The 20,150-nt window shown below is 35.4% G+C and overlaps 1 protein-coding gene across 2 annotated transcripts in view; it reads right to left on the bottom strand.

Moving 5' to 3' along the window:
- mthl1 (adhesion G-protein coupled receptor methuselah-like 1) overlaps window positions 1-20,150 on the bottom strand; it is a 215,277-nt gene that overhangs the window by 125,930 nt on the left and 69,197 nt on the right. For both annotated transcript variants that reach the window (XM_074171733.1, XM_074171737.1), the window contains exon 3: window positions 19,160-19,238. In XM_074171733.1, the coding sequence (XP_074027834.1) occupies window positions 19,160-19,238 (79 nt within the window). The remainder of the gene's footprint in view (window positions 1-19,159; window positions 19,239-20,150) is intronic.

Genomic DNA, 20,150 nt, shown 5'->3' with positions numbered 1-20,150 from the left:
TGAAAAAATCATATATTGAAAAATTGACTTTGTACACCTACAAGATTAAGGTATGTTATTCTTGACACCCGGTTTGACGAGAAAAACTTCACGTTATAGTTTTCCAGGCCGTCTGAGGGGGTGAAAATGGGGTGGAATCTTGAAAAAATCATATATTGAAAAATTGACTTTGTACACCTACAAGATTAAGGTATGTTATTCTTGACACCCGGTTTGACGAGAAAAAGTTCACGTTATAGTTTTCCAGGCCGTCTGAGGGGGTGAAAATGGGGTGAAATCTTGAAAAAATTATATATTCAAAAATTGACTTTGTACACCTACAAGATTGAGGTATGTTATTCCTGATACCCGATTTGACGAGAAAAACTTCACGTTATAGTTTTCCAGGCCGTCTGAGGGGGTGGAAATGGGGTGGAATCTTGAAAAAATCTTATATTTAAAAATTGACTTTGTACACCTACAAGATTGAGGTATGTTATTCCAGATACCCGATTTGACGAGAAAAACTTCACGTTATAGTTTTCCAGGCCGTATGAGGGGTGAAAAGGGGGTGGAAATTTGAAAAAATCTTATATTTAAAAATTGACTTTGTACACCTACAAGATTAAGGTATGTTATTCCAGATACCCGATTTGACGAGAAAAACTTCACGTTATAGTTTTCCAGGCAGTCTGAGGGGGTGAAAATGGGGTGGAATCTTGAAAAAATCATATATTGAAAAATTGACTTTGTACACCTACAAGATTAAGGTATGTTATTCTTGACACCCGGTTTGACGAGAAAAACTTCACGTTATAGTTTTCCAGGCCGTCTGAGGGGGTGAAAATGGGGTGGAATCTTGAAAAAATCATATATTGAAAAATTGACTTTGTACACCTACAAGATTAAGGTATGTTATTCTTGACACCCGGTTTGACGAGAAAAACTTCACGTTATAGTTTTCCAGGCAGTCTGAGGGGGTGAAAATGGGGTGGAATCTTGAAAAAATCATATATTGAAAAATTGACTTTGTACACCTACAAGATTGGGGTATGTTATTCCTGATACCCGATTTGACGAGAAAAACTTCACGTCATAGTTTTCCAGGCCGTCTGAGGGGGTGGAAATGGGGTGGAATCTTGAAAAAATCTTATATTTAAAAATTGACTTTGTACACCTACAAGATTGAGGTATGTTATTCCAGATACCCGATTTGACGAGAAAAACTTCACGTTATAGTTTTCCAGGCCGTATGAGGGGTGAAAAGGGGGTGGAAATTTGAAAAAATCTTATATTTAAAAATTGACTTTGTACACCTACAAGATTAAGGTATGTTATTCTTGACACCCGGTTTGACGAGAAAAACTTCACGTTATAGTTTTCCAGGCCGTCTGAGGGGGTGAAAATGGGGTGGAATCTTGAAAAAATCATATATTGAAAAATTGACTTTGTACACCTAGAAGATTAAGGTATGTTATTCTTGACACCCGGTTTGACGAGAAAAACTTCACGTTATAGTTTTCCAGGCCGTCTGAGGGGGTGGAAATGGGGTGGAATCTTGAAAAAATCATATATTTAAAAATTGACTTTGTACACCTACAAGATTGAGGTATGTTATTCCAGATAGCCGATTTGACGAGAAAAACTTCACGTTATAGTTTTCCAGGCCGTCTGAGGGGGTGGAAATGGGGTGGAATCTTGAAAAAATCATATATTTGAAAGTTGACTTTGTACACCTACAAGATTAAAGTATGTTATTCTTGACACCCGGTTTGACGAGAAAAACTTCACGTTATAGTTTTCCAGGCAGTCTGAGGGGGTGAAAATGGGGTGGAATCTTGAAAAAATCATATATTGAAAAATTGACTTTGTACACCTACAAGATTGAGGTATGTTATTCCTGATACCCGATTTGACGAGAAAAACTTCACGTTATAGTTTTCCAGGCCGTCTGAGGGGGTGGAAATGGGGTGGAATCTTGAAAAAATCTTATATTTAAAAATTGACTTTGTACACCTACAAGATTGAGGTATGTTATTCCAGATACCCGATTTGACGAGAAAAACTTCACGTTATAGTTTTCCAGGCCGTATGAGGGGTGAAAAGGGGGTGGAAATTTGAAAAAATCTTATATTTAAAAATTGACTTTGTACACCTACAAGATTAAGGTATGTTATTCTTGACACCCGGAATTAAAATGGAACTACTAATGAATTCAGAGGATGTTTCCGAAATGTGCATGGTTTGTGGTGGTTCAGTTACTGAAGAAATGGAAGTATGTTCAGTATGTAAGAGAGTGTTTCACGGTAGCTGTTTCTTATCTAGAGATGAAAATTGTGATTTATGTTCAACACGTACCTGACGAATGCGATATTTTTAATTTTTACTTATTTCTAGAATGAGATTTAATTTTTTTTATTTTGTAAGAGAATAGCCAGTCTACCATTTTAGTGATATTTCATTTTTATTTATTTCTGGAATGAGTTTTTTTTTAATTTCTAAGAGAATAGTCAGTCTACCATTTTACTGATATTTTATTTTTATTTATTTCTAGAATGAGTTTTTTTTATTTTGTAAGATAATAGTCAGTCTACCATTTTACTCATATTTCATATATATTTTGAAATATTATTTATTTCTTTATTTTGTTGTCGCTAATAAGAATCCCCAATAAAGTCCCTTTATTACAATATTGTGTCGAGCTATTTTTGAAAATATATTTTGTGTCAATTTGTTTCTTTTTCCGTTTCAGTAAATAATGTGATTATTTGTTAATTTTGTATCATTTAAATTTGTTACGTTTCCCAATAAATTTTTTTCAAACTTCTTTTTTCTTTCATTTACTATATGAAATTCTAACGGATTATATTCAGCATCGAAAATTAAAAGGAAATACCATATTTAACCAAATCGATCTTTTCGAAACATACAATTGTTATAATTAATGAATAGTGTAAAATATTTTTAAAAACATCTTTTACTAACTCCAATGTTTTTTTTGCTTTAGTTTTATGGTTTATGAAAATCAAGATGCTGATATGTTTCTTTGAGACTATTTATTACTACAGCTTAATCATATATGTATTGAGCATCTGAAAGATAGTGATTTTGCAGCGTTGTCAGACTGTTTCCGAAGTATTTAGTCCTACATACATTACACTAACATTTACCAATTCATTACATTAAACAACTAATATGGTACAAAAATTTCCAGTCTTCTCAAAACTGAAAAACAATGATACGTTGTTTTTTTTGTTAAATCGATCATCAGGAGTATCTGCCTCCTCAAAACACTAAAAACTAAGAAATGAAGTTTTTTCTGTCGAATATATCTTCAGGAATAACATATCTCAATTTTGTAGGTGTACGAAGTCGATTTTTAATGTTACGCAATTTTTTATATTCTCACTGTAGTGTTGAAAAAGGACAATGGAACACTGATTGTCGTTGCACCCCTATATTACATACAATACTACAATAAGACTGAATCCCTTCATGGAATGAAAACTTCTCTGGTAGTAAAGTAGAACATAAAATATATATTCCTCAATAACTAGAAAAAATCATAAATTAAACATAGACGTAGATAAAGAATTTTCAGCAGGTAATGAATGGTTTTATTATATTACACTCACCCCCTCAGATGGCCTAGAAAACTATGACGTGAAGTTTTTCTCGTCAAATCGGGTGTCAGCAATAACATATCTCAATCTCATGGATGTACAAAGTCAATTTTTGAATATATAATTTTTTCAAGATTCCACCCCCTTTTCACCCCTCATACGGCCTGGAAAACTATAACGTGAAGTTTTTCTCGTCAAATCGGGTATCTGGAATAACATACCTCAATCTTGTAGGTGTACAAAGTCAATTTTTAAATATATGATTTTTTCAAGATTCCACCCCATTTCCACCCCCTCAGACGGCCTGGAAAACTATAACGTGAAGTTTTTCTCGTCAAACCGGGTGTCAAGAATAACATACCTTAATCTTGTAGGTGTACAAAGTCAATTTTTCAATATATGATTTTTTCAAGATTCCAACCCATTTTCACACCCCTCAGACGGCCTGGAAAACTATAACGTGAAGTTTTTCTCGTCAAACCGGGTGTCAAGAATAACATACTTTAATCTTGTAGGTGTACAAAGTCAACTTTTAAATATATGATTTTTTCAAGATTCCACCCCATTTCCACCCCCTCAGACGGCCTGGAAAACTATAACGTGAAGTTTTTCTCGTCAAATCGGGTATCAGGAATAACATACCTCAATCTTGTAGGTGTACAAAGTCAATTTTCAAATATATAATTTTTTCAAGATTCCACCCCATTTTCACCCCCTCAGACGGCCTGGAAAACTATAACGTGAAGTTTTTCTCGTCAAATCGGGTATCAGGAATAACATACCTCAATCTTGTAGGTGTACAAAGTCAATTTTTAAATATATAATTTTTTCAAGATTCCACCCCATTTTCACCCCCTCAAACGGCCTGGAAAACTATAACGTGAAGTTTTTCTCGTCAAATCGGGTGTCAGCAATAACATATCTCAATCTCATAGATGTACAAAGTCAATTTTTAAATATAAGATTTTTTGAAATTTCCACCCCCTTTTCACCCCTCATACGGCCTGGAAAACTATAACGTAAAGTTTTTCTCGTCAAACCGGGTGTCAAGAATAACATACTTTAATCTTATAGGTGTACAAAGTCAATTTTTAAATATAAGATTTTTTCAAATTTCCACCCCCTTTTCACCCCTCATACGGCCTGGAAAACTATAACGTGAAGTTTTTCTCGTCAAATCGGGTATCTGGAATAACATACCTCAATCTTGTAGGTGTACAAAGTCAATTTTTAAATATATGATTTTTTCAAGATTCCACCCCATTTCCACCCCCTCAGACGGCCTGGAAAACTATAACGTGAAGTTTTTCTCGTCAAATCGGGTATCAGGAATAACATACCTCAATCTTGTAGGTGTACAAAGTCAATTTTTGAATATATAATTTTTTCAAGATTCCACCCCATTTTCACCCCCTCAGACGGCCTGGAAAACTATAACGTGAAGTTTTTCTCGTCAAACCGGGTGTCAAGAATAACATACCTTAATCTTGTAGGTGTACAAAGTCAATTTTTCAATATATGATTTTTTCAAGATTCCAACCCATTTTCACCCCCTCAGACGGCCTGGAAAACTATAACGTGAAGTTTTTCTCGTCAAACCGGGTGTCAAGAATAACATACTTTAATCTTGTAGGTGTACAAAGTCAACTTTTAAATATATGATTTTTTCAAGATTCCACCCCATTTCCACCCCCTCAGACGGCCTGGAAAACTATAACGTGAAGTTTTTCTCGTCAAATCGGGTATCAGGAATAACACACCTCAATCTTGTAGGTGTACAAAGTCAATTTTTGAATATATAATTTTTTCAAGACTCCACCCCATTTTCACCCCCTCAGACGGCCTGGAAAACTATAACGTGAAGTTTTTCTCGTCAAATCGGGTATCAGGAATAACATACCTCAATCTTGTAGGTGTACAAAGTCAATTTTTAAATATATAATTTTTTCAAGATTCCACCCCATTTTCACCCCCTCAAACGGCCTGGAAAACTATAACGTGAAGTTTTTCTCGTCAAATCGGGTGTCAGCAATAACATATCTCAATCTCATAGATGTACAAAGTCAATTTTTAAATATAAGATTTTTTGAAATTTCCACCCCCTTTTCACCCCTCATACGGCCTGGAAAACTATAACGTAAAGTTTTTCTCGTCAAACGGGTGTCAAGAATAACATACTTTAATCTTATAGGTGTACAAAGTCAATTTTTAAATATAAGATTTTTTCAAATTTCCACCCCCTTTTCACCCCTCATACGGCCTGGAAAACTATAACGTGAAGTTTTTCTCGTCAAATCGGGTATCTGGAATAACATACCTCAATCTTGTAGGTGTACAAAGTCAATTTTTAAATATATGATTTTTTCAAGATTCCACCCCATTTCCACCCCTCAGACGGCCTGGAAAACTATAACGTGAAGTTTTTCTCGTCAAATCGGGTATCAGGAATAACATACCTCAATCTTGTAGGTGTACAAAGTCAATTTTTGAATATATAATTTTTTCAAGATTCCACCCCATTTTCACCCCCTCAGACGGCCTGGAAAACTATAACGTGAAGTTTTTCTCGTCAAACCGGGTGTCAAGAATAACATACCTTAATCTTGTAGGTGTACAAAGTCAATTTTTCAATATATGATTTTTTCAAGATTCCAACCCATTTTCACCCCCTCAGACGGCCTGGAAAACTATAACGTGAAGTTTTTCTCGTCAAACCGGGTGTCAAGAATAACATACTTTAATCTTGTAGGTGTACAAAGTCAACTTTTAAATATATGATTTTTTCAAGATTCCACCCCATTTCCACCCCCTCAGACGGCCTGGAAAACTATAACGTGAAGTTTTTCTCGTCAAATCGGGTATCAGGAATAACACACCTCAATCTTGTAGGTGTACAAAGTCAATTTTTGAATATATAATTTTTTCAAGACTCCACCCCATTTTCACCCCCTCAGACGGCCTGGAAAACTATAACGTGAAGTTTTTCTCGTCAAATCGGGTATCAGGAATAACATACCTCAATCTTGTAGGTGTACAAAGTCAATTTTTAAATATATAATTTTTTCAAGATTCCACCCCATTTTCACCCCCTCAAACGGCCTGGAAAACTATAACGTGAAGTTTTTCTCGTCAAATCGGGTGTCAGCAATAACATATCTCAATCTCATAGATGTACAAAGTCAATTTTCAAATATAAGATTTTTTGAAATTTTCACCCCCTTTTCACCCCTCATACGGCCTGGAAAACTATAACGTGAAGTTTTTCTCGTCAAACCGGGTGTCAAGAATAACATACCTTAATCTTGTAGGTGTACAAAGTCGATTTTTCAATATATGATTTTTTCAAGATTCCACCCCATTTCCACCCCCTCAGACGGCCTGGAAAACTATAACGTGAAGTTTTTCTCGTCAAATCGGGTGTCAGCAATAACATATCTCAATCTCATAGATGTACAAAGACAATTTTTAAATATAAGATTTTTTCAAGTTTCCACCCCATTGTCACCCCCTCAGACGGCCTGGAAAACTATAACGTTGAGTTTTTCTCGTCAAATCGGGTGTCAAGAATGACATATCTTAATCTTGTAGGTGTACAAAGTCAATTATCAAATATATGATTTTTTCAACTTTCCACCCCATTTTCACCCCCTCAGACGGCCTGGAAAACTATAACGTGAAGTTTTTTCTGTCGGGTAGATCATCAGGAATAACATATTTCAATTTTGTAGGTGTACAAAGTCGATTTTTCATGTTACGTTTTTTTTAAATATTTACACCCTATTTTCACCCCTTCAGACAGTTTAATAAACTAGGACGGCTCTGTTTTTTTACTAATTCAGTCAATAAGCGTATCATATTGAAAAATGGTAGGAGTGCAGAGTCGGTAAAGGAAAAAATAATAATGCGATATTCTTTTCTCAGTGTACGTTGTGGATGTGGATAACTTCACACCCGTAGAAAAAACTAGTGTGTAGTGTGTGATCTGAGTTTCTAAGGGGTAAAACATGTCCGCTTAGAGGACACCTGAATAAAATGGGGCTGTATAACGGAGACCTCAGCTGCAGATTATGCAACGAAGGAATAGAAACAGCTCTACACATCTTATGCGAATATGAGGCACTGTACCAGTAGCTACTTCAACTAAAAGAGGAGAACGTAGTCGTAGAAAAACCTCAGACAATATTCCACAGTTTGATTATCAAAACCATACAAAAATACCATTTTTGCAAGAAACATTTTTATCTAACGAGAAAAACAAACAAAATAATGAAAAAATTACAGTCACAAGGGTTTTCCTGTAAACAAGTAGAAGAAGATGATGGTGCTGACGAAATTAAGACCTCGATAGAAATTGCCAGAGATACTAAAAAAACTGTCAATGATGTGGCTCAAGTATTGATCTTTTTGTCCTTTTAAATCAAGTAAATTCAAATAATCATGACATTTGTTTTCTCAAACCAGGTTCTGGAAATTTAAAGGATCTATTTCTTATGTCTAATAGATAGATAGATAGATAGATAAATATACTTTATTGTCCAAGAATAAATTCTCATTGACAAAGTGTGATGAAAATATAAATATATGTGTATATATATATATATATATATATATACATATAAAAATATAAATAAATAAAACAGCAAATTAAAAAGTATGTAAAACATATTTGTCAAAACAAAACAAACCTTGCATTTTCATTATAAATACAATTGTATCACAATTCAATTTACACATACACATATTAATGTGGAATAAAACAAGACTATATGTATAATAGTAATAATGATAATGATAAAAACGTGATCGTTATTACATAATATTGTTTAGCTTATCTTGGCAGAACACTGAGAATATTTACAATTTGTCATCATAATATTCCTGCAGGCTATAATAAGCTTTCATGAGCAGTATATTTTTGACCGACTCCCTGAAACGTCTCTGCTCTACTATATCCCTAACTACCTGTGGTAAATGGTTGAACATTTTTTTCCCTTCGTACATGTTAGAGTGTTTTGTTAGAGTCAATCTGGGTATTGGCAGATGTAAATTACTACTACTGTTCTGTCTTGTGTTGTGGATTCTATGTGTATCTGGAGAATCAGTGTTATATCATTTATGAATCAGGCAAACAACTTCAAGAATGAAGATGCTGAATAGAGAGAGGATTCTGTATTTAACGAAAAGTTGTCTACAACTATCCCTATGGTTTGCCCCACATAAAAACCGCAAAGATCTCTTTTGCAACACGAAGACCTGGTTCAATAAATGTTTACTACAGAATCCCCAAAATGCAATGCCATACCTTAGATGAGACTCTACTAGGGCAAAGTAAGTCGATCTAGCAGTGAATATATCAAGTTCATTGGAGACAATTTTGACAGCAAATCATCCTGAAGCCAATTTTGTGCATAAAGATGTGATATGTTCTTTAAATTTTGATTTATTGTCAATATGCAGACCAAGACATTTTGTGCAAGTCGTTTCTTCTATCTTCCTACCATCTAATAGCAAGTTGTCATAGCTAAATTTGAAGTTTACAATTTTGGTCTTGTCTACGTTGAAGGAGAGTAAATTAGAATTACACCACTGTTTGACTTTTTCTAAATCTAATGATATCATTTGCTTCAAATTGTTAGTATTTTTTTCATGCCATAACAATGTGGTGTCATCGGCAAAAATTGTGAATGACCCTTCAATATCAACTGTAGCAAGATCGTTGATGTATAATAGGAATAAAATGGGCCCTAGAACAGATCCTTGAGGTACCCCGCAATCAATAGCCGAAATGTCCGAATACACATTATTGACTTTCGTCAGCTGGGATCTACCTTTTAGGTACGATTTGAACCATTCAAGACTTATTCCTCTTATGCCATAACAGTACATTTTTTTTATAAGTATATCATGATTGACACAGTCGAAGGCGTTCGAAAAATCGCAGAAAACTGCCGAAATTGCTTCTCCCTCATTCATATTCAAGTATATTTTTTCCAAAATGAGAAGATTGCATCATTAGTGTTTTTACAGCTTTGGAAGCCAAATTGACATTCATTCAATATTTTTCCATTTGATAAAAATCTCAACAATCTTTTCTTCACTAGCTTTTCGATTAATTTCGAGATAGTTGATGATAACGAGATGGGTCTGAAGTTTGAGGGGTTGGTGACCTCTCCACCTTTATAGAGAGGTAGAACAACTGATGTCTTCAACCCTGAGGGAAATACTCCTGTCACAAAAGATTTGTTAATCACCTCAGTTAGTGCAAATAGAGCTTCTATCGGTAGGTTCTCAAGGAGTCTTCTATTTATACCATCTAACCCCGCGGACTTATCATTTTTTATTTCCTTGAGAGTTTGTTTCATCTCGTAAACATTTGTAGGTGTTGAGTTGAAATTATCATGACATTGAAATTGATAGTTTCAAACATGAATCCATTAAAAATATTGTTGCAATTCTCCATTGTTTTTCCGGTTGCGATTCAACATCTGGATTTACCGAAAAAGGAAAGGAAATAATTCATTATTAGACGCTGAATATTTGTCAATTTTGGCCAATGTTTTTAATAATGAAGATGCAAGTAAAGAAGATATCAAAAAAAGGATTACAATTAATCAAATCTATTTATAAACGTAAAAATGAAAAAATGACACTGAATCAATAAGGATTTCAAAAATATCCATTGGCAAAAATTAAATCATCTTTCATTCTGGCAAACCTCCCACCCACAGGAGCAGCAGAACAACATTGTTACAGGGGATATTATCAACTTCAAACTTGGTTGGGTAAAACTGCCTGGAAAGTAGTATCTGAATTAAATAATAGACATAAAAATGAACAAAAAATATCACAATTTGTCACAATCATGAGAAAGTGGAAGATCCGGACATTGTATCCAACCGTGTAAGGAATCACACGTTAAAAGGTAAGACCTCGTTAGTCCTTAGCTCGCACAAGTTTCTCAACTTCTGAGAGTTGTCGTTCGTATGGGGGCGGCATCTGATTAACGGAAAAACAGATTTTAAACAGATTTTTTTTTCAAAATTATTTTCAAAAATGCTCCACTGGAACTCAGAAATAAACTCTTTGTTCCTAATATAACTAACGTAATGCATGAAAGTCAAACTCATACTTTTTTCTTGAGGCCGTACTTGCCGAATGAACTGCTAGTTTTATTGAGGAACAAGCTCAGAAATAAATCTTCGTCAAGCCCCGATGAAGTTTCTATATTCATTCTGAGAATTGTTAGCATTGTGATTGAGCCTTTAACATTTTTGGCGAATCTCTCTGTCAAAACCGGCAAATTTCCTTCTTATCTCAAAATCGGGAAAGTTATACCTGTATATAAAAAAAATACCCAGAAAACTTGGAAAATTATAGGCCTATAACAATTTCCAGCAGCTTCTCAGAAGTTTTCGAATGTTGTTCCTTAGAAAGACTCATTGCCTTTTTGAATGAATTTAACATTTAAACCAGCAGCCGACACGGTTTTCGAAGAAAAAAATCAACTACAACTGCTATTAATCACTATTTCAACGATACATTAGACCGCATTGATCGAAGAGAGATTCCTTACGGCATTTTCTGTGACCTGAGTCAAGCTTTCGACTGTGTTGATCATGATATTCTCATATCGAAGTTATACAATTATGGTATTAGAGGTGTTTGTCTCAGTTGGATTCAGTCTTTCATTAAATACCGTTCACAGTTTGTCAGTTTGAAATATTTCGGTAACAACTCGCTTCAGGACATCAAATCTTCTGATATGGGTGTCCCGCAGGGCTCTATCTTCGGCCGGTTCTCTTCATTTTATACATTAATGAAATAAGCTATCTTCGAAATTGCAGATACAATTAGCAATAAAAAACAAATCGAATGTGGAGTCCCACAAGGTACGGTACTGGGTCCTCTGCTTTTCAATTTATACATATTCTTTCATGGCAACTAAATTATATAACACCGTACCTCACAAAATAAAAAAAATTTATTTCAAACCTATATTCAAAAAACAAATAAAACACATTCTCGATAAAGATAGGCAATTTAAAAAAAATCTGTTAGAGTGAAATAAGTTAGTCTTAGTCAAATTTATCCCAAAGTTGTATCATACTGTATTGTAAGTAGCATAGTGTTATCCATATTGCCTAAGATTTTGTCTAGTTGTACATTAATATTTTATTCTTATAGAACGTGTAATATTTGTCTGAGGTTTTATCTATTATTCTTACTTTTTGTTTGTCTAGTATTTAATCGGCCAATTTTACCTCAAGCCGAAATATAATTTATTTAACTATAACACCAAATTCACAAAATTTAATAAAATGTTTTGTAGTTTCTACTCCATGAAGGCCATACAAATTTTTATACAAATATGTATGTACTTACATATTCTTTATAACTTCTTGCGAAACAAGAGCTCTGCTTTCATCGCCAAACCACTTTGTTCACATGTTTTGTATTAATTGTACTCTAATCTGTATACGTTGTGAATAAAGTTATTATTATTATTATTATTAAAAACGTAATCAGAATGAAGAATCTAAATTCAATTATACGATTTACATGTATGTTTATATTTTATGAGATTTTCTATGACATGAATGTAAATCGAATTCAATAAATAAACTTTTTAACCGAATAAAGTTGCAGCAATCACAATTTTTTGGTGAAATTGTACATACTGATTAAAAAAAATCGAATTCGAGTTTTTTTCGATTTTTTTGCAGTTTCTGAGAACATTTACTATAGTAATGTACACACATCGGAAAAGTCTAGGAATATTTTTAAAAATGGCAATAATTTTTTTTTAGATCGCTTTAGGGAAAAAAAGTTGACGGGTGATTATTAAATGAATGTAACTTACAACAAAATTTATTAAATGGTCAAAAATACTGAGTGCGCATATAAGCAAAAAAAAATATGGCTCTACTTTGGCACCCCGAAAAAAAATCATAATACAAAAAAAATTGGAATCAGTACAAAGTATGGCCTCCACGCTGGTTTATTACGGCCCTACATCTATCGTGCATCGACAAAATGAGATTGTCAATGTCTTGTTGAGGTACATTTGCCCATTCAGCGATTAAAAGCTCTCTCAATTGAAACGTTGTGTGAATGTTCCCCATATGCGGAGTAATTCTTCGTTGAAGCATGTCCCACACATGCTCGATGGGATTCAGGTCCGGTGATTGTGCTGGTCATGGCAATACATCAACTCCTTCGTTGGTGAGCCAGTCAGTCACTAGACGCGCGACATATGGAATAGCATTATCGTGCATTAGGTGGAAGTTTTCACCAACAGCACCAGCAAACGGACGGACGATAGGTAGAAGAATGGTGTCGAGGTACTGTCGAGCTGTGAGGGAGCGATTTGGAAAAACGAGATCGGTTCTGCCGCCGATCATGATTCCGCCCCATAGCATTACTGTACCACCTCTGTATGTGTGGACTTCCTGGACGTGTCTCAAACGTTAATTATTTCCAGGTCGTCTCCACAGTCTTACTCGACGAGAATCTGGATGAAATCCAAATCTGGATTCGTATGTAAAAAAAACTGTGGCCCAATCATTTGCATCCCAGTTTTGATGTTCTTGACACTACTCTAATCTTCTACCGCGATTGCCTCTCGACAAAGGTGGACATCTAAGTGGCTTTCTGTTGTGAAGATCTGCTTCATGCAGTCGATTTCTGACAGTATCACGACCAATGGTTACCTGGTGCGTCTGCTGCAACACGTTAACCAACTCAGGTGCTGTGATTGTCGGTTGTCTTCTTGCGGTTAAGACCAAAAATCGGTCTTGAACTGCAGTTGTAGCGCGTCCTCGCCCTGGATGTTGTTCGGCTGGACTGCCAGTTTCACGGAAACGCCGCCACAATCGACTGATAACACTTTGGGAGACCCCCAAACGAAGAGCTACGTCATTTTGTCGCATGCCACCTTGAAGAAGCCCTACAGCTCTATTCATCTCAGCCAATGGTAAGTGATGGAGTTCCATGTTAAAGCACAATATTTCCATTTTAATTGCTGAGCAAGAACTGCATAGAATGTACAAACTCGACACTTTCAGATTATTCATTTTAGCTGAAAACCTACAGTTTGTAAAAACTTGATAAAAGATTAGTTACCGTTTTTGCAGGCTTTGTTGAACCCATAGGAATCTACGGGGTGGTCGAGTGTACCAATTTATTCGAAATTAAACGACCTCATGCATTTATTTTTATGATATTCAGTATGTTATAAAAATATCCCTAGACTTTTCCAATGTGTGTATATTGTTTTACACCATCAGAAACTTTTTGAACAAAGTTGATATTTTCACGCGAGAATTCTCGATTGAAAATCAGGGTGTTTTTTTTTGATATTAGATCAAAATGAGGTGAAAAAATAAATATCTTGAATGAAATAAATTACAGTGTATTTGGGACATAAAAAGGTAAGTTTTCACCCAATTTATTTTTGAAAAAGATAAAAATAAAAACCTAAAACTTGGTTATTTGAATTTTTCACACAAATTTTGAGGTTATTTGAAAAAATTTGGTTATGTGACAAAAGTTGTAGATCTTTTTATTGCCTACAACTTTGCCGTTCAACTTTTTTCCATATAGGACTGGTGTAGTTTTGCCGGAAATCGAGATAAACTATTTTTTACCATTAAAAACTCACCCCCTCCCACATTTTCCGAACGCAAATAGCCCGTAATTTATTTTTCCCCTCATTTCTATCATATTCTCATCATTTCCAAACGAGTTTCATCCCACTGTTATTTTTTTTTCTTTCAAAAATTATCGGCCATGGTCTAAAGCGGGGCCACCTTTTCTAAAGAAAAACATCTGCCAATAGCATCACCCCACCAAGCTTCACAACATTTCCACACATCGTGGCGATAAAAGCAAATCAATTTACATATTGCAGAAAACATCCGTGACTGTTTACAAATAAAATGATTCATCTCTAGCTTTGATAGTCACCGCGGTCGCGAAAATCAAAACGACTGAGTTTTACGAGAATGTTTTTAATAGGAAAACCCCACGAATAGCATGTAATTGCAGGCACATGTTGCGAAACGTTATTACCGTAATAAAATTTCAATAAATATAGAAGCGAAAGGTCACCAGATATCGAAAATATACACAACTTTTAACAAGTGTTCAAATCCGATAAGAAAACAGCTGGCAATTATTCGAAACAAAAATTCTTGGATGTTTTCGATTTTTTTCTGCAACTACACAAAACAATAACAATAAATAAGAATATTATCAGAAAATTTTACATAAACTTTGGTCCAGCAAACAGTTGAATATAAATGAACCTATTTCATCAGTTCGGATTTCCATTGTCTAATGCAGGGGTCTCCAAACTACGGCCCGCGGGCCAAATCCGGCCCGCCAGTGTCATCAATCCGGCCCGCGACAGCCAATGATTTACCGTCATCAATCTGGCCCGCGACAGCCAAAGATTACCTAATTGTTGTTACTATTGCTGTGATAAGTTGAAGAAGAAAACACAGAATGATAATTACTCGGTTTTATTTACTTGCAAGGTAAAACTTAACGACAGAAATGATGACAAAGAAAACTTAACATAAGTATCTAAGTTTGAGCATATTAATAACTAACAAATAATTGAAATGAATCACAGTGAAACAAAAACACTAATGAGATTTATGTAATTGTGATTTTCCAACGACAATACTTCGTAGTTGTGGATCAATTTTACTTGTACCAATTATCAAATGAGATTTAAGAGGCTCACCGGTTAATTGAGATCTGCAAACATTCTTTGTGTACTTCATCTTGGAAAACGTTTTCTCACGCAAGTAAGTAGTACAAAAAACAGAAAACAACCCACCAGCAAATTTATGCAAATTATCAAATTGTTCCAGTGGAAGACTATTATAAAATTTCAACAAAGATGAACTTTGATATTTGTTCTTAAGCATATCACTGCACCGTAAATCAATAATTTCCATTTGGACTTCCGGAGCCAGGGTTTCAATGTCAGAATCAAAAGGAATTTGAAAAAGCTTAATTTCATTCGTAATGACATCAAAATCTGAAAAACGAGTATCAAAATTTATCTTCAAAGCACTCAAAGTTTCGATTGCAAAATTGACGGGAAATTCAGTCTCTGTAGTGTGGCTGAATATTTCACATGTTTCAAAATGTGTGAAACATTTTTCACGTAATTGCGATTGAAAGTATTATTTTCTGCCTGAAGGATTTGATATTGGTGTATGAATCAGGGAGAAGCTGATTTTCTCCATGCAATCTCAAATTCAGTTCGTTCATATGATTTGTCAAATCCACATAGAAGGCTAACTTCCACATCCATTCGCTATTTTCTAAATCGGCAAAAGGGCGCTGCTTCTCATTTAAAAAAAATTCGATCTCTGCTCGAAGTTCAAAAAAGCGCTTAAGGACTTTTCCGCAACTAAGCCAGCGTACGGCAGTATGATATGGTAAATCATTTTCTCCAATCTGTTGAATAAACTCGCGGAATTGTCGGTGATTCAGCCCAGTGGATCTGATGAAGTTAATAACTGATATGGTTTTAGAACTTCATACATATCCAAACATTTTCCGCACAAGGACTGTTGATGAATGATACAATGTAAGACTAATGGTTTTGAACCACCATCATTTTCTACAGCCTTCGACACAAGTGCAACCACTGCTTAATTTTTACCATACATATTTTTGCCTCCATCAGTTGTTATAGATTTCAAATTTCTCCATCGAAGGTTCTTTTTATTAATGACATTTTCAACTCCCTTAAAAATATCAGCCCCAGTTGTCGTGCCGTGAATACTATCAATATCAAGAAGTTCTTCATATACTTCATAGCATTTATCTACTCCGCGAATAAAAATCAACACCTGAGCAGTATCTGACACATCTGTTGACTCATCCAATGCTAGAGAAAACCACTCATGATGTCCATTTTTGTCAGACAGTTGAGATGATATATTTTCTGCGATGTCTTGCACCCTCCGAGCCACGGTGTTTGCTGACAAACCGACACTTTTAAATAAATTCACCTTTTTGGGGCATATTTCTTCTGCTACTGCAATCAAGCATTCTTTTATCATTTCTCCATCGGTGAATGGTTTGCCACGTTTTCCGATTTCAAGAGCCACACGAAAGCTGGCGCGAGTTGCAGACTCTTGTTCAGTATTCGCTTTGGTAAACAAAGATTGCTGCGATTTGAGTCCGCGTTTCAAAGCTTCAAATTTTTCCTTCCGCAAAATTCTTGTATACTTGGAGTAACTTTGCATTCACTGTAGATTTTTCGCTTCTTTTCCATACTAACAAATCACACATAAAAACAGTAAGTCAAATCAAAATACTTTTATTGACGGGTGTTACTTTACTTCACCATAGACAGTTTCGCTTCCTTCGCCTTTCCTACGCAGACTAACTCGCAGTTGCGCCGCTAGCCTTTTTATATGCAATTATTACTGCCATCTCGAGGTGATCGGAATACACTAGCTAGAACCAGAACCTTCTTGAACCAACACGGTAATTCCAAATATTTATTTACGCCTAATGCCACCTAGCGGGTAGCTGAAAAAGATAGTACATAGTACCACTACTCGCCACTACATGTCGTTACGTGTCACACTACACAATAATAATTGAAATGCAAAAAAGCGTAAGTTTGCTTAGGTCAGGCACTTTGCGACTATCCTAGTCTAGAAATATAGTTAAGGGCAGAAATTGGTCCTTGGAACAAACTGAATCATTATGGCCCGAAGGCTTCAAAGTTTGGAGACCCCTGGTCTAATATAATATAAATTGATTTGAAAACCTTGAAAAAAATTAAAAAGATTCACCGAAAATAACAATTTTATTAAACAAAAAACTGAAATCACAAAGAAATAACATACAAGCAACAATAAAAAAAATTAAAATATCAATAAAAGCTGAAAATTAAAAAAATTGAAAATATTATTAACAAAAAATGAAAAATAAAAATTAAAAGATTCCAAACCAAGTTACGTCATGACGTTTCGATTGTTAGTATCCACAATCGTCTTCAAGTGATAACTGGACTAATTCCTCCGAGATATGATTATTTATAGGTCAATCGAGTGCTTTCACTTATTCCCTCTATTTCCGATTCATTGGTTTTAGCGAGAGATGACCGTTTGGCGCGAGTTGGTCGTTTTTCGCTTCATTAGAGGTTTCCATATGTTACGTATCTCTACGCTAGCTTGACTAAATGCGTTGTTAGACAGCATATACGCGGCTTCTTTGAATTTTCTCCTAAACCAGTGTTCCTCTTTGTGGATGAATTCAGCTTGAGCCAACTTGATGTTATGTTGATGAGTCCAAACATGCTCTGCTATTCCGGATCTGCTGCTTTCTCCTCGCTGTGTGTTTCTTGTGCTCAGCAATGCGAACATTCAATGGCCTCTTAGTTTCACCGATGTATGATTCTCCGCACTCGCAGGGTATCCGGTAAATGCAATTCTTGGAATCGCAATCCGCGTTTGGGGGCCTGGTTTTTGTGAGGCTGCTACGGAAAGTGTTCCCAGATCTAAAACAGGTCCTGGACAGGTACTTGGACCCAATCCTTCTTATCCTTTCCGATAATCCTCTGATGTAGGGAAGTACAAGTACTGGTTGTGGTGGCTTCTCTTCCTTGTGGAGCTCTTGCTGTCTTCTAGCTAAAGCCTGTTCTACCATCACTCTGGAGTAAACATTCCATTGAAGGTCATTTTTGATGATGCCAAGTTCCTTTTCGAGATCTTCCTTTGTATTACAGAGCCCAAAAGCACGGTCAAGTGGAGTCTTGATGATTCCTCTCTAAGTCGATTGATGGTGGTTGGATTTCGGGTTCAGATCGAAAACCTACTCATACAGGACAGTATCTGAACCAGAAATCCAACCACCATCAATCAACTAAGAGAGGAATCATCAAGACTCTACTAGACCGTGCTTTTGGGCTCTATAATACAAAAGAAGGTCTCGAAAAGGAATTAGGCATCATCAAAAATGACCTACAACGGAATGGTTACTACAGAGTGATGGTAGAATAGTTGTTAGCTAGAAGACAGCAAGAACTGTCAGAAAGGATAACAAGGATTGGGTTCAAGTATAACATCAGGACCTGTCTCAGATCTGGGAACAGTATCCGTAGCAGCCTCACAAAAACCAGGCCCCCAAACGCGGATTGCGATTCCAAGAATTGCATTTACCGGATACCCTGCGAGTGCGAAGAATCATACATCGGTGAAAATAAGAGGCTTTCGAAAGTTCGCATTGCTGAGCACAAGAAACACACACAGCGAGGAGAAACCAGCAAATCCGGAATAGCAGAGCATGTTTGGACTCATCAACATAACATCAAGTGGGCTCAAGCTGAAATCATCCACAAAGAGGAACACTGGTTCAGGAGAAAATTCAAAGAAGCCGCGTATATGTTGTCCAACAACGCATTTAGTCAAGCCCTAAGACAACCCAAGTTGCATTTTTTCTTCCGCAAATTTTTTCAAGAAAATGCGAACGATACACACACACACACAAGAATTGGTGCTTATAATAAAACAAAAACTTACCTAAAAGTCCACCAGATGTTGAAGCACATGGTATTCAGCCAGAAGAAGGCCGCCAGAAAGACAAAGTGCATCACAACCGCTGTAACAAAATATTGTCGTTAGTTAAGAGCCAGGCATGATTACACACGAAAGGAAAAGATTCCATTCCGGCCTGCACGCCGAATTGAACACAAAAGAGTTAAAACTTTACAGGAAAGTGCGTGGAACAAATTGAATACATTGCCATGCATTTAAATTCAATTTTTTTTGTATAATATATCTTAGGAAGTTAGTTTCTCATGGGTTCGGATTTATTAGTTACGGCTTGTTTTTTACGATAAGTGTTAGACCCCGGTTGGTTACAAAAGAGGTAGTACTTTACCGTTATAATAATATATTTAATAATAGCAAATATATAATAATATATTTCCTAATAGCAAAGAGTATTGACTGTTCATTATTAATGGAAAACGCATTATATCGCAAACAAAAATGTTATGATACTTCGGGTCGTTTTATTACTTGCAGTGGCGTTCGTTTCTGTATTTATTCGAAAGTACCTGTTAAAACTGAGAGTTATATTTATTTATACACAATTATTAACGGCTTCTAAAACTGCTCAATGTCAACTTGTAATGTTTTGTCTTGCCAAATTTTCCAACGGCAAATCCTTCGTTAGTCATAATTTCGTTCAGATAATAAATCTTTCTATTCTCACATAGGAAATCTCTTACATCCCTTAGACAATGTCTTCTCCAGCAAATCCATTTTCTGTTTTACATTTCCCAGCTGAAACTCAATTCCTTTCGAGTTTTCCACACCTTTTTTCTTCCTATCATACCTTCGCCTTCTTTTGAGGCTTTCATTATTTTATCGGATGATAAACAGAATTATTAAAACTTTCCATCCAAAGATATATCATTCATGCTTCGATGACGGTGTATAAAAAATAAATACATGTATCCAAGTTGTAAGTGAACATTATTATTATTGTTTCTATTATTATTTCATA

The sequence above is a fragment of the Leptinotarsa decemlineata genome, unplaced genomic scaffold (genome assembly GCF_025532065.1).
Source record: "Leptinotarsa decemlineata unplaced genomic scaffold, Ldec_3_MD MMD2_P_RNA_scaffold_12, whole genome shotgun sequence".
Taxonomy (NCBI): Eukaryota; Metazoa; Arthropoda; class Insecta; order Coleoptera; family Chrysomelidae; genus Leptinotarsa; species Leptinotarsa decemlineata.
This window is presented reverse-complemented; position numbering and strand designations above follow the sequence as displayed.